The sequence below is a fragment of the Saccostrea echinata genome, unplaced genomic scaffold (assembly GCF_033153115.1).
Source record: "Saccostrea echinata isolate AGI-Se365-2 ecotype Australia unplaced genomic scaffold, CSIRO_AGI_Sech_v1 ptg000056l, whole genome shotgun sequence".
Classification (NCBI taxonomy): Eukaryota; Metazoa; Mollusca; class Bivalvia; order Ostreida; family Ostreidae; genus Saccostrea; species Saccostrea echinata.
In genome coordinates, this window is record NW_026889805.1 from 7174227 (window position 1) to 7190584 (window position 16358).

Below are 16358 nucleotides of genomic sequence, written 5' to 3' on the forward strand. Positions count from 1 at the left end.
CTGATATGCAAGTTACTCTATATTATGATGTAGTTAAGATTCATGTCTGTCCAAATCAAGGCCTGCATAACTAGGCTTAGACCATTATAGAGGTTCATAATGTTTCTTAGGAATGCATAATAAAATTCCAGAAACAAAAGGGTCTGTTGTTCATATAAATATGGGGAAAATATGTGAAAAAAGGGAAAGAGAGGCACAGGGACACAGAAAGTAGTCAAACTTTTTACCTCTCATCAACAATGTATAATAAAACTTAATCACTAAATTGTAAATATTTATTTATGCTTCATGTCTGAAATTAATACAGCAGACACAAACATATGAATGACTGTTAGTAACATGTTTAAATCAAAATTTAAGTTTTTTTTTTAATTTGTTGTAAATTGGAATTTTACTAATACTAACTGAGAGACTGTAAACCCTTTATGAGTTCCACATCTTCCTGTGTTTTGCGATTCAGGTGCTTTGTCTTTTCCTCGTACATTGATTTTCTTGGGACTGTCAGCTTTCTTTTTCCATTCACATCACAAATTTCTTGTTGGAAATAATAAAGAATAAAATTAAATGCATAGCTATATACATGTACATGTTCAATCTCACAAAATTTAATGTGTATTACAATGTCTGCATCACAAATGTCCCTAAGCTCTGGACAAAGTTTTACCACATTAAATCTATTCTGAAACTAGGCATCTGGATCAAGTCTGATCTAGTGTCCATCCCTAGAGGCATTACTGTATACAGGGAAATTTTTACTCCCATTTTATTTTCGCCCCTTTCATCCTACTCACAGGTGGGCAAATTTAAATGGGGCAAATTCAAAAAACACAGTTTAATTTCTTCACACAGAACTGTGACTGGGCAAATTTAAAACTGGGCAATATTGCTTGCAAGTGTGAAGGGCGAAAATAACCCTGTATACAGTATCTATGTAAGCTTGGTTTGGGTAAGGTTACAGTTAACAGGGAATAAATTTGCTCCAAAAACTTTGAACTGGTCACTCATCTGGAAAATGTAAGTCAGATCCAGCATCTAAAGCAACTTTGATCGTGTATATCTGTATATGAATTATCCTTGCAAGTTTGGTCAGTCTCCATACTGCTTGTTTAGTCACTTGAGAACTGCTTCTACAACTTTAACCTGCTCCAAAAAGCATTAACCTTGTCATTTTCAAAGAAAATAATGGCTGAAAATGCCACATCTAAAACCTGACTGGTACAGTGACATCATCAATGCAACTCTGATCAATATACAACATACAATTACTAATACTTTGAAAGAAAACTGATCCAAAAACTTTATTCTGGGATGAGGTAGCAGTGGATATATAATCAGCTCCCCTGCCTTGAGTTAAAAAGATATGGTCTGGACGATAACTCTAATATCCAACTACAAAACTGACCAGTCAGCAAGGCCCCACAGAGTGTTCAGTGGCAGATATAAAATAATCATAGAAAGAGAAGATAAGAAAAAGTATCCCCCATCCCCACTTCTCTAAGTATTGTTGCAAGAATAGTTAAATTTTAAACAAATCTTTCAGTCAACTTTAATCTTAAGAAAAGAATTCATTTAAATGTAAATATTTAATGTTATCAATATTCAGTCATGTAACTGGCTTTTAATTCTATACTTGTTACTTTAATGTCCTACCTTGTTCCAATTCCTCCCTGCTTTTCTTGTTCAACTCTTTCCATTTGTCACCCTCTAGATCTTCATTGTTTATGCATTTCTTTTTCTCATTCAGCTCATTTAACTCTGTAATTCAGTTTTTCTTCAATGAACAATAAATTTTAATAGGAAAAAGAGGAGTTCACATAGTGTAAATCACTTTTTTTTGCAAGAACTTTATTTTTGCATAATTAGGCTTGACCATTTGCTCACAAAACTTTCATTCTTGTAAATGTTTTTATTATTAAAGATAATATACAGTGATACCTGACATTTGTGAAAATTTTATCTTCTTATAACTCTTAAATAACTTTCTCATGAAAATAAGGTGGCACAAAAATTTGGTGATTTACAGTATATTAAATCATTTTTCATTGGATTTAAAGAAAAGTTGCACTTAAGGTCAGATGATACGTTCCTCAAATATCTGTTTCGTATATCTTCGTATTGTATGGAAAATATTCCAAATTTAAATTACCTTCTGATTTCTAAACTTGTTTCAAATTGTCTTTAAAAAATTGAAACACTAAAAAATGTGATAATGGCAAATTAAGTTTTTCAAAAAAGGATTTTATAGGAAACAACATCCTCCGGTATCTTGCACAAATGCCTGGTAAGGTACCTCAATTTTTTGAGAGTAAACATGTTAAAGTAGCAATACTTCAATGACAAATTCTTAGAAAAAAAATATATTATTGAGGAACGTATCATCTGTCCTTAAGTTACACTTCCTGTGCTACATCTATACTAGTATATAATTATATCACTTTTTTATTCATACATACATATCGTAAATTTAAGTCTGATTTTGATTGCACTAAATGAATTACCTGTTAACGTAAGCAATGATGTAGAAATGACAGCTGATTTTTCATTCTCTTTGGAAGTCCCTATTTCTGCTGCAGATGAAGTACTCTCAGTACTTTGATTGGAATGTTCTGATGAATCCCCTTCAATTATAAAAGATACCACATCACATAAAAACAGCATTTTAAAATACATTTGTCTTGCATAACAATAGCTAAGACCTTGTTTTTGTTTGGGAGTTTTTTTTCTGTGTAATTTTTTTTTCCATCTTCTTATACATGTACAAAAAAAGAGAGAGTTTGGTTTTTTCTCTCCAATTTCTGTAATAGTACACAGACCTACTCAAAATTCAATGTGCACAAAAAATGTTATACACTTTGGGATAAGGTTTTATATCAACACTAAAGGACATAATTACATGCAATTTCGCCAGCAGTTTCACTTAGTAAGATTTCCTGAATGGACTAATTTACTACTGTTAACGAGGTTCGCTCCTGAGCTTTTGAGCAGATTTTTATCTTAACCTATATTTTAAAAATTATGCATAATGTTTTAATTCTTACAATAAATTTGGATTCTACAATGCCAATTAAACTATATTAAGTTTGAACTCCATGATTAAATTCCATACCAAAAGCATTAAGTGAGGAACTATATTTTGAAGAATATGATCATTTTTCTCTTTCGAAGTATTTAAAGTATGTTAAGTTTGGATTCCTATAATTACAAGCATTCTGCACACAGAGTTATTTTGTGCAGTGAACTGTTTTATACTAGTCCTAAATTATATATTAAATTAACTGTCATGAATTCTATCATCATATTTGATAAATATTTTAAAAATCTCTTGGCCCTTGGTTCAGGCCCTGGGGTGGGGCTGAGTAGGTCATATATTGAAAAATTGTAACTACTTTGAAAAACTTCTTTTCTGAAGAACATTTAGTGGAAAAACTTATTTTAGGAATACAGTGTCTGCGTAGCCCTTGACCAGAATTGGAAAATTCATGTCCCCTGGTCCAGCATTCAGGTTCCAGGCTGAGGCCAAGTTGGGACAAAGTTGGTCATATTTTGAAAATGCATTTTTAAAAAAAAACAAGTTTGAAAATCTTTGTGTTTACTCATGGACATCTAGCAGACATACTGTTCACATGATTGCTATGAAGGTGAAATATTGAAAGATCCACAGAAAAATTATTCATTCTTTCATATTTAGATGCGAACTCCATTCATAATATTTGTTTCTGTACGAACAATTTCCATTACTTCTAAAACATATCATCAACCAGTGTAAAATGTGAAATTCATTCAATTTTTTCACACTGTGAGATAGTACTCACTAATGAGGAGAACTGGATGGGGAGAAATACAGGTAAATATTGGCAACTGTTTGATGCTTAGTGCTAACTGTGACCAATTAAAAATTGCTGAAAGGGGGTATCCAAAAGACATAATTATAGTAAAAAATCAATCGCGGAAAAGCAGTGTGAAGTAGTCGCAGAAAAGCAGACAGGTTGCAAAAATAAAACCGCGGAAAAGGCTTACTTTAACATTTTTCCACTTACCTGGACGTTTAAACATGTTTTTCAGACTGTCTATAAACTCTTCATCCTCCTCCGTCTTCCTCTTCATCAACTCTGTTTTCTCCTCGTAACGAGATCTCTTTCTCCCCACTACTCTCTTTATCTCTCTTTTCTCTACTGTAAAAATAAATTCTTATTGTTTTAACATTCAGGAACAATGACAAGTAGACTGATGCTTAGACACACAGAAAGACTCCTTCAAGGGTTTTGTTTCTACAAAATAAAAACCTGGATAAGTCATCTCACCTTTCTTCTCTCCTGTTTCCTCCTCAATGGTTTGCAAAAATGTTTCATATGACCCTGTCTTTTGCCCTGTTAAAAGATTTCACAACACATAAAATATGACGATAATGTTAATCATCAAACTAAGAAATAGCATTCCAGGCATTACAAAAAATGTGGAGATAAAAATCCAAGAGTTATGTGATTTTTAGAAAGAGAATCCCGAGATTGATGTACATCACTCAGATCTAAGACCTCACCAGAGGCTTTACTTGAGTAGAGCTCTTCAATCTGCCTCAGATCTTCTCGCGTTTTCTGCATCATGTTCTTGGCCTCCTCTTCATACCACGACCTTCTCTTCCACATTCCTTTATCCTTATCTATCATGATAAAAAACAACTAAGTTTAAAATGTAAAGGAAAGAATATAAATTAACTATTTGGGTACATTTCCTTTTGGAATGTGATATATTATTTGCATTTTTTTTTATTTTATTCAAAGTTTCTTTGTACTAAATTGCAAAAAAAAAAAAATTCCCCACATCATTGGGATCGCAATGCAAGAAAACTAAACAAAGCTAATGGGATCAAAAAATATGTGTAAACCAAGCATGGTCAGGGTGGGAAATGAATGGCCTTGTTCTGGTGATGAATATCAGTTTGTTAATTAACCTATTCTCTGATTGATAGTTCTTAATAATTAAATAAAAGATCATATTACAGTTGAACTTTGGTATCTCAAACACCGATATCTCGAATACCATGGCTATGTCAAAGTGATTTTGAACTCCAAAGAACATACTGACCTAAAAACCAAGTTTTTCTGGCTTTTTCTTTTGGTTGACCTTTACTATTCCTGATTCTCTTTCCGAATTGTTGCTGGTTTGTATATTCTGTGATGGTAAACATTAAACAGTGAGATGAGGTACACAAGAGTACACATACATTACACTCTATATCCTCTTAATATTGGGGATAAGAAATGTTTTCTATTCAAATATCAGGACTGTCATTTGTTTATTTCAGCAGCTCATAATTTGAACCTAAAAAATACACCATTTTTTTTTTTTAGAAATTGACAAAAGCTCATATTGCAGGATTTTCATACTGATCTCTGTATAAACTTAGCAACCATTATAGTTCTTCAAAAACTTTCCATGTATGAACACTTGAATTTGAAAAAGAAACAATCTCTGAGATGTAGGAATTTCTTGATAACTATCTATACACTGCACATCAATTTTTCATATTAACAGTATCATGAATAACTTGTTGTTTCAATGGTAAACTTATAGGATAAACATTTACAAAAAAACAAACAAAAAATAAAACTAATAAACAAAAAAAAAAATGTTCCTGTTTTGACTAAATAAACAAGATGCCCATGGGCAACAATATTCATCCAAGTTTTCTGACAAATAAATGTATCAATGAATCCCTTGATACATGTAGTGGTTATTCAATTTCATGATATCAACAATTTTAACTCCAGAAGAGGTGGTTTATATTGAGGTTTCAAGTCAAGCGTACAAATTATAGCTTGTTGTTTCTGTAAATGTGGACATTTATGCATGTTGTTAATTATGTGAATTAGAAACAAGAACATGAAGCGTGATGATATTTCCATGATAACAGGAAAATATATTGTTAAAGCTTAATAATTTAATTTTGTTTGTATTCTAGTCTCTGATTGGTTAATATCCAAAAAGGAACACAAATTATTTCTGTATAACCTGATTTGGTATGGGGACACACCCCCCTGACAACCAGCTGAATCATCTGTATGCATACAATCCTCTCATTTCCAGTCCTCGGCATTCATGGAAAATTCCAGATTTAATAAATATACCTTTAACTTCAAACAATAATTCGATCTTACCACATGTAAACAAGCTGCTAGGCCTATGTATCAGTTTTTACCTCCCCTCGCTTCCCATCACTTCCGTTACTTCCGTTACTATGGTTGTATTATTGAGCGGCAAATTTGAACTAATAAAAACCAACGAAATTTTACACCATAGTTATTTAAGGTGGTATGGGATACCAAACGAAACTTCTCCTACATATTTATGTACCCAAATTAGAAGGATTTGAAATACCCCCACCTTTCAGTATATTAAAGTGTAATTTTAATAATTTTTTTATTATTTTAATGACAAATACAAAAACGATTTTTTTTCTTGCATAATTCTTTTTTCATAAGCTTAATATTATAGGCAGGCGTTTGCTAATATAAAGTGTTTATAAAAACAAAAATGACAAGAAATATGTCTTAGTATTTTTTAATTTTCAACAAAAAATAAGCGTAAAAAACTGGGAAAACTTTATTTCCTGAAAACAGACGGATAACATTTCATGAAAGTCTACAATAAGAATGTATCTTAATATGTTAGCAAAGTGAAATAAACAAATTGAAAATATATATATAAATGGAAAATATAAAATGCATTTAAAATTATTTTGAATTAAAAGATCCGAGCGGAAGAGTTATCCTTCTTTATTTTCCAAGGGTTGAAAAAACCTGGGTGCTATTTTAGAAATGATGAGCATTTTTTCCCAACCATAAAAAAATCGCACTTTGTAGTTTTCAACTTTGAGCGGTTTTGAAAACAATGCATGGACAATCGCTTTCCAGGACGTGTCTTGTTCAGAGCAATTGCATTCATCTGAACGTTTTGGGACTATATACAACAGCTAGCTGATTTGTGACCAAACAGTTACTTCTTGAATTAAATAACAAAAAAGTCCAGCTCTGATTAACGTGATAATTGATTGGTGATAATTCAGCACAATGTGAAGTAATCGCACTTATCCATGCCTCACCGCACAAAAGGTGCTGTACAGTTACTCAAACAATTGAAATACAGCTTTTGCTTAAAAGTGTTCAAAAGCAGCAATGTTGAAACTACCTTTTACAGGGGTTTGCTTTTTTAAATGTCCATTGTACAATTATAAGTAAATTTATATACTTGCGATTTTTTTGTCTGTTTTTACTTAAAATGCCGACTTGTGAGAACTTGCATTGAAATAGGCTTCAGAGTGTTCTTTTCAACGGTGTATCTACAAATTTTGACCCAATAATAAGCACTCATGCAAATCAAAACAATACTTCAAACGGAAACACGTCATAACGTGGAGGTATCCCATACTACCTTAATGATTTTAAAATTAAATTATAAGGAATGACTCTAATTCTTGGCCAAATTATTCGAGTATAACCTGGTTTGGGTCAGTTTACGCTGTTTTATAATCCGCTTTGCGGATTATAAAGCGTAAACTGACCCAAACCAGGTTATACTCGAATAATTTGGCCAAGAATTAGAGTCATTCCTAAAATAAAATATGTCTTAAGATCTTGCTTCGCAGTGGAATATTTACAGGAAATCCACCTTATCACATATTTTGTGTAAATTATCCAAATGCATAAATTTCCATGTTTACACTATTATAAATTAATTTTTACACCCAAATGTCTGGAAGTCTTAACTGAACAAATTTAAATCTACAAATATATAGAGAAACTTCTAAATAAATTTTGTCTTTTCAAGTTCAGTGGTTCTTAAGAAGATTTTTACCACCTTATATTTAATATGGTTTTATTATGTTCCCTTGGAGGGAGACGTGGCCCTTCATTTGAGCAAACTTGAGTTCTCTTTACCCAAGTTTGTTTCTTGTTTAGCTTTGTTGAAATTGGCCCAGTAGTTTTGAATAACAAGTCTGAATCCAAAGCATGAAGGATATCAAACAATAGATGATTGACAAACTTTGATCAGAAAATCTCGCTTAAGCTTTTGGCTCAGGTGAGCTGAAAAGTATCTGTATAATAAATAAATAAAGAAAAAAAATTCAAATAAAATTCATGTAAAGCATACAGAAAATACATGCCTGATGATCAACATAATTCATTGGTCTAAAACAAATATCCAAATAAATAAACATTAGATTTATTTGAAGCATTATGTAGTGTCTTTATTCTTTAACAGACTATAATGTACTCTGGACAATGACATAAAAACTATTGTATATTTAACTCTTTTGTGTTTAGTCTATACATTTTCTTCCAGTAATATTAAGGTGAGAGTTATATTTTTTTTATTCTTGAGTGGCTGATTTCATTCATTACTTGTATTGGTAGCTTGGGGAGGAGAAGGGTAAAGGGTCCATCAAAATTTTGAATTCTATTATTCTAAAGAACAATACCACTTAAAGAAAACATTAAAAAAAATAAATTCATGAAACCATTCATTCATATTGATATTTTGCCACTTATTCTTTTTCCAAAGGATAAGAGTTATACTTCCTGTAGTAAAGATTGAGTTATCTTCCCTGCAGTTGCCTACTCATTTAGTTTTTCTGTCCAACAGTACATTAACAAGTGTTAGATGTAGGTTAGGAGCATAGGTCTCCTACATCTACATGTATGTTACAGAGAAAATCTTACATGTGTACTTTTCATATTTTTACATTAGTTCTTTTGTTGAGAAATACATTTTTGTCTGACAATCAGAGCACTGTTGTGGAAATTACACATCTATTTTGTGGATTAGAGTCAGATAGTTTTTTTCAGTAAAATTGTGCTCACATTCTGATGAGCTAATAGGCTTCTGTCACAACAACAGTTAAAAATTTTAAAGTTTGTCTTCCTCTTTCATGAATATTGATCAAACCAAATTTACAATGTATTGTATAAGAGCAGATCAATAATGATCATATAAAAAAAATATCTTTAAACATTAAAAGTGTAAACAAAAATGTTACCATCTGATTCTTGTAAACTCATCAAATTTCCGACTGGAACAGAAGCAGAGGCATCAGTGTTTTGTTCATGGTTTGATCTGAAATATGTTTATCATTGTCACTATAAAGCATGATAAAATGCAATATACTGGGTATTCACTGACAGTCAACAGGACAGAAAAATTGCTTAACTATAATACACATTCCTCAGGATGCCCAAAGTACATAGACACACAAGCTGACTTAAAACCAGTAAAACAAAGTTATTTGTTTGGGTATTCTACTTATTTTGCAATGTTCAGTAGACTTCTGTAATGAGAAGACTAGAGTTCTTGAAATCAAATCACACTGTACCTTTTCCTTTTACTGGCATTAGGCCTTAGGTTGATATTGGGTGAAGATTCCTCTTCTAAGTATTCAGTTTTTATGACAAAATCATCTCCTGGTGCTATCTCAGTCGTTCCATCTGCTGCAATTAAACTTACTTAGAAAATGGAAATAAATGTTGATGTATTGTAGGACAGATACTTCTAATCAGCATATACATGTACTTTAAGAATGAAATATAATCTTAATTCAGTTAAATATACTGGATTTGTTTGTTGTTTTTTGGGTTTTTTTCCACAAAACCTTTTTACTTTCTTATAGCACATTTTTTTTCTGCCTATTTAAACCAATACCACAAATGTACATGGTTATTAAAACAGAAACTGTGGTCACCATGCTTTCTTTCTCCAAACCTTGTCAAGTATTTGTTTACATTCACTGAAAATGTAGCCATCATCAGTTTTGTAGTAACCAACTATCTGTATCAATGCATCTAACACGTCAATTTGTTAACTGCATCTGACTTAATGTGATTATCAGTACAGATATTGACAAGCCAAAAAACAGAATCCAGGAAAATTCCAGTGAAGCCAAAAATAAGCATATCTAAAATATAGAGTATATTTATGTAATTGAGCTTTATATCTAAACAACAGTTATAGTTATTAAGCTCACCAAAGATACGAGTTCAATCTTCAATCATGGCTTCAAAAGAATGCTCCCATATTCTGTTTTCATCAGTTTAGAATGTGACATCATGAAATAATGCCAGCTCCAGTTGATTTAATGTATCAATGAATACAGGTAGCTTTTCACTGAATGGCTCCATTTCGCAGTGGTGTAAGAATGCTTTTTCTTCTAGTGAAATCAAAACCAAGCTTTTCACCTCAATATTTTGAAATACTCACTGCTGCAGTGTTCCATATAATTTGTATCTGGGCTGAAATCATCTTCAAAGTTTTCCATCTTGATTGTTGCATTGTCAAAATTACTGGTTTCCCCTGAATTCCATATCGTGGATATTTCTCTATCTGTTTCCACTTTTACTGGAAAAATGAAGGAAATACCATATTATCTTCATGATGACATGCATGCATAACATCTCTAAATGTAGAAGGCACTAATGACTGCATTAGGATAAAATTATTGTTATAGCTATTTCAACACTGTTTAATTTCCAGCGTTCTTTTTTTTAATTACTGCAACTATTATTTTTTTTTTTTTTTGAAAAATTACAAGATAACAATGAAGATAAAATAAGATACAGATTAAAAAGAAATAGGTGATTTCATAACAGACAAAACTGAGAATTTTGGAGAAACTGATGTATGAAATTCCAGTGATTTCATAACAGACAAAACTGAGAATTTTGGAGAAACTGATGTATGAAATTCCAGCTGTAAACCCAAGCATTCTAGTTTTACCTTCATCACTTATAATTCAAGCTGTAAACCCGAGCATTCTAGTTTTACCTTCATCACTTATAATTTGAGCTGTAAACCTGAGCATTCTAGAGTTACCTTCATCACTTATAGTTCCAGCTGTAAACCCAAGCATTCTAGTTTTACCTTCATCACTTATAGTTCCAGCTGTAAACCCAAGCATTCTAGTTTTACCTTCATCACTTACAGTTCAAGCTGTAAACCCAAGCATTCTAGTTTTACCTTCATCACTTATAGTTCAAGCTGTAAACCCGAGCATTCTAGAGTTACCTTCATCACTTATAGTTCAAGCTGTAAACCCGAGCATTCTAGTTTTACCTTCATCACTTATAATTTGAGCTGTAAACCTGAGCATTCTAGAGTTACCTTCATCACTTATAGTTCAAGCTGTAAACCTGAGCATTCTAGAGTTACCTTCATCACTTATAGTTCAAGCTGTAAACCCAAGCATTCTAGTTTTACCTTCATCACTTATAGTTCCAGCTGTAAACCCAAGCATTCTAGTTTTACCTTCATCACTTATAGTTCCAGCTGTAAACCCAAGCATTCTAGTTTTACCTTCATCACTTATAGTTCAAGCTGTAAACCCGAGCATTCTAGAGTTACCTTCATCACTTATAGTTCAAGCTGTAAACCCGAGCATTCTAGTTTTACCTTCTTCACTTATAGTTCAAGCTGTAAACCCGAGCATTCTAGTTTTACCTTCATCACTTATAGTTCCAGCTGTAAACCCAAGCATTCTAGTTTTACCTTCATCACTTATAGTTCAAGCTGTAAACCCGAGCATTCTAGAGTTACCTTCATCACTTATAGTTCAAGCTGTAAACCCGAGCATTCTAGTTTTACCTTCTTCACTTATAGTTCAAGCTGTAAACCCGAGCATTCTAGTTTTACCTTCATCACTTATAGTTCAAGCTGTAAACCCGAGCATTCTATTTTTACCTTCATCACTCAGTATTTCCTGTTCCCTCTGCTCCGTTGATTCATCTCTGTACTTAATATCCCTTCTCCTTACATTTAAATTTCTTTTACGCCTGAAAAAAAATTGGTTTCTCAAAATATGACTCTTTTAAAAAACAAGAAGCACATGGGTCTTAATATAACCCTAGTATGATTTTTTTTTTTTCTGGATATGACCACCTTGGGTTGAACTGGATCTGGCCTAGACTACCGGTAATAAAATATACATTTCACAGTTTGATGAGGATTAAATCTAATAATCATTTAATATTTATGCAGCTTGTCATCTATAAATTCAGGAGTAAAGAAAATAAGGTATACTGTATAATAATTTCAATACATGTCCAACTTAATTAGTCCCCACCCACTTCAAGGTGGGGTGGGGGGCTAATCTCTGGTCCAGGGCAACAAGAATTTTATAAATTTTGTAGAGGCTTGCTGCTCATTATAATCATGCAAACAATTTGCATGCCAAAGAATAAATGAAGAAGATATAATATATACTTTTAATGTTGGAGTGAGCGAACTTAAAATTTTTCAAATTTTGGTAAAGGGTTATGCATTCATTGAAAATTTTGGTAAAGGGTTATGCATTCATTGTAATCATAGAATTAGGATGATCACTAGATCTCCTTTGGTAAAGAAGATGATTTTCAAAGATGTCAAAAATTTTCAATTAAAGACCTTGGCCCCACCCCTGGGCCTGAACAGTGGGTCAGGGGATATGAATTTTACAATTTTGGTAAAGGGGTAAATGTTCATAGCAATCATGTGAACAGTATGTCTGCTAGATGTCCATGAGTAAACACAAAGATTTTCAAACTTGTTTTTTTTTAAAAATGCATTTTCAAAATATGACCAACTTTGTCCCAACTTGGCCTCAGCCTGGAACCTGAATGCTGGACCAGGGGACATGAATTTTCCAATTCTGGTCAAGGGCTATGCAGACACTGTAATCCTAAAATAAGTTTTTCCACTAAATGTTCTTCAGAAAAGAAGTTTTTCAAAGTAGTTACAATTTTTCAATATATGACCTACTCAGCCCCACCCCAGGGTCTGAACCAAGGGCCAAGAGATTTTTAAAGTTGTGATGAATTCTCAATATATGACAAACTTAGCACCACCGTTTTACCTGAACCATGATTTTGGTGTGATTTAGTGTAAGTCCTGCTGTTCTTGAAATGGTTGCTGTTTAATTTCTATATACCGTACTCCCACATAAAAAACCTGATCTTCTATTGTGGTCCCACCCTAATGCCAGGAGTCGTGATTTAAATAAATATGAACCTGCACTATCTGAGGATGCTTGCATATCAATATGACTTATCATTAAGGCTGTACAATAATATCGATATTCCGGTATATTGCTACTCGTTAACATAAATATCATATTGCGATACATTTTTCCAGTACCAGTATATCGGTAAAATGCTTGGGCTTGGGATTTCTAGAGTAAAATATAAAATTTAAGATGCCAGAAATGCTTTCAATCATGCCACACAATAAGGTTGCTGTTGTATAGTTGTATTTCGTTGCAAACTAAACTGAAATCGACAAGAACTTTTTTTTGCTACAATGTATTTAAAACACACATGTAGTTTTATTCACTCTGATCATAAATGGAGGTTAATAAAATAAGAAAGAGAGCATTTTAACTGGTGTTAAAAATATTGCAATACATATTGTAATACAGTTTAAAATATCGCAATAAACATATATCACAATACGAAATTCCCAGCCGATACCCAGCCCTTCTTATCATGGCCCTGCTGCTCTTGAGAAGAAAATTTTTAAAGATTTTTTTCCTATACCGGTATATTCCATGTGAAACTTTGATCCACAGTTGTAGCCCAACCTATCCCCAGAGGCCATGATTTGAACAAATTGAATCTGCACTATCTGAAAATGCTTGCATATTAATATGACTAATACTACCCCTGCCAGGCCTTATGTGCTCAAGGCACAAAGAGGACTAAGTAAGTATTAATAAATGACCTTGCTGTTCTTGAGAGAAAAAAAATTTAAAATTTTTTTTTCTAAATATTCCTACAAAGATTTTGATCCCTGATTGTTGCCCCACCCTACCTCTGGGGGTTCTGATTGGAACAAACTTGAATCTGCATTACCTGAGGATGCTTACATATTAGTAGGATTATGAATAATCATGACCATGCTGTTCTTGAGAAGATTTGAAACATTTTTCCTACATATTCACATGTTTTTTAATCTCCCATTGTGGCTCACCATAATGATTTGAAAAAACTTAAATCTTCACTATTTCAGCAAGCTTTCATATAAGTTTTAGCAAAATCTTTGTGTTGACCCCCTCATAGAAGTCCAAACTTAACTTTAAAATTGTCTTAACAAAATTGTACATTGAAACATTATGTCAACCTGTTCAAGAAGATTTTGTAATCAAAATAATTCCAGAATTGTTGATAAACCTGGACATTTTGGTACAGAGAATGGTTTGTTGCATGAGTAATAGATGAACATACCTATTAACATTTAGATCTGGCAAGTCTGCAGTCAGTGCTTCTTTTAACTGTGGAAAACCCTTGATATGACTTTCTTCTGAAAGGTCAGGGGTATTGTTTGGAAATTTAGCTGAAGAGGCTGGATCATTTAATGTAGCAGGTTCATCTTCTATAAAAAGAATGTTCATTTTTTTTCTCTTTGAATAAAAAAAAATTACAACTGTATGACTAGTTTAAAAATATGTGAATTTCAATTTAAAAAAATACAATATCACATATCCTCTAATTAAAAAAATAAATAAATAAATGAATGAATGTGTAAGCATTTAGCTTTTATCGATTCAGTATTATGCCACAATGAAATAAATCCTAGATTTTCATCCCTGCCCGGCCCGAATTTTTACCCCCACCTCAATTTTTTTTTTTCATTTCTTGTTTTTCTTCATCTTGTTTCTGATTGGGATCAGTATTCATCTTACTATTCAACTTTCATTTTAAATTTTAAATCCCAAGAATGTTAGCGTGATTTTGACAGCTGACAAGATGGTAATTGCTGTAATATGTATTGAACAAGGATCATTGGATGTGAAAGACTAGTGAGGATGTGTAGAAAGAGACATAATTATTCAGATGGACTTCTAACATGACTTCTATTTGGGTCACAGGTACCTGAAGTGTGGGATCGATATCCCCCCCCCCCCTTCAATACTTTAATTTAAAAAATTGTAAGAGCTTATAATTTCTCAAAAATATATAATTTTCCCATCAATCACATCCATATGTCATTCTCTGCAACCAGATTGTACTTTTTCTTACATTTAGAGAAACTGATTGGTCAAAGATTTAAACTTTATTTCTCATGTTTCTGTTAACCAATCAGATAAAGAGAAACAGATCTGCAAACTTCAAACCTCCTTTAAAGCAGTCAATAGAGAAAATTTTATGAATCCAATCAATAAATCGTCCGATTACGGCATATAAAACACTAATGATGGGATTTAGGTTAAAATGACTAGTAGAAGATCTCCCTGACAGTGCTTGCAAAATTATGATAGGTAACACTGTTATCTTGGAAATATGTCTCAAGGCAGGGCCCCCCCCCCCCACCCCTTTGTTTACAAATTTTGCTTCTTACCTTGTGTATTTTTATTATACCGTACAAAGCCATTCTCTAAATGTTAGAAAAAGTACACTCTGCTTGCATAGAATGACATATGGATGTGATTAACAGGAAAATTATATATATTTTTTGAGAAATTATAAGCTCTTACAATTTTTTTTAAATAAAAGGGGGGGGGGGAAGAGTGCTATCGATCCCACACTTCAGGCGCCACTCATTTAGCAATAATAGATAAATCTGCACCAATTGACCAGGCCAACAAAAATTTGTAGTGGAAGAAATAAAAATTATATAATAGCGAGAGCAGTGAATGGCACAAAGTGCCGCTCATCACTGCGAGCTCTAATGACAACGCCTGTGCGAAGAGAAAATTCTGACTACTGCACATTCATTCAATAGAATTTTCTAACGCAGTAACTCTGGACCCACAATGCAACACTTGTTGTTCGCCTTGTTAACTTTGATTGCGCGGTAACAACAACTAAAAATTCACAAAAAATAAACTCACCTTAATTTAATGGATATTGCATACAGATAGTAGACAGGGTTCGACACTAATGGTGGACCGGCGGCCCGAGTTCACCAAAAAATTGGAAGGTCCATCAAATGTTCTGGACTAGGTGGACCGTCGGTCCACTTGAAATTTAAACACCGTATTGAAAAATACACAGTAAAATTCCATTATTTCTATAAATCGACACCCGTAAATCAAACGATTAATTCATCCATACTTGTATTTTACAATAAATAAATGGTAAAATTTGTTTTAGCTAAATATTTAGCTGAATATATATTTTACATGTAATATTGATGACTACAATAACAATAACATTAAGACGCAAGAACACTCAACACGAAATTTGAAAAGGAAGCATGTAAAATTTGTGCCCAATTAGTCAGTCTGACCTTCGTTTATTTAATGCACAGAAAGGTGTGAAAATGTACACTGGTTAACAGGAAATCACTTCACGCCTGAACGCACACTGGTGGCCAGGTTTGGAGATAATTAGAATTGACAG

General features: G+C 32.7%; 1 protein-coding gene across 1 annotated transcript in view; it reads right to left on the minus strand.

The window, feature by feature from the left end:
• Positions 1-16358, minus strand: part of LOC133173575 (microtubule-associated protein futsch-like) — a 29993-nt gene that overhangs the window by 12322 nt on the left and 1313 nt on the right. Inside the window, exons 3-14 of the mRNA XM_061308555.1 lie at positions 14241-14388; positions 11725-11816; positions 10249-10386; positions 9368-9482; positions 9035-9111; positions 5083-5169; positions 4538-4657; positions 4302-4367; positions 4038-4172; positions 2499-2618; positions 1651-1755; positions 406-534 (exon numbers count right to left, since the gene is read on the minus strand). Coding sequence (XP_061164539.1) covers positions 406-534; positions 1651-1755; positions 2499-2618; positions 4038-4172; positions 4302-4367; positions 4538-4657; positions 5083-5169; positions 9035-9111; positions 9368-9482; positions 10249-10386; positions 11725-11816; positions 14241-14388 — 1332 coding nt within the window. The remainder of the gene's footprint in view (positions 1-405; positions 535-1650; positions 1756-2498; positions 2619-4037; positions 4173-4301; positions 4368-4537; positions 4658-5082; positions 5170-9034; positions 9112-9367; positions 9483-10248; positions 10387-11724; positions 11817-14240; positions 14389-16358) is intronic.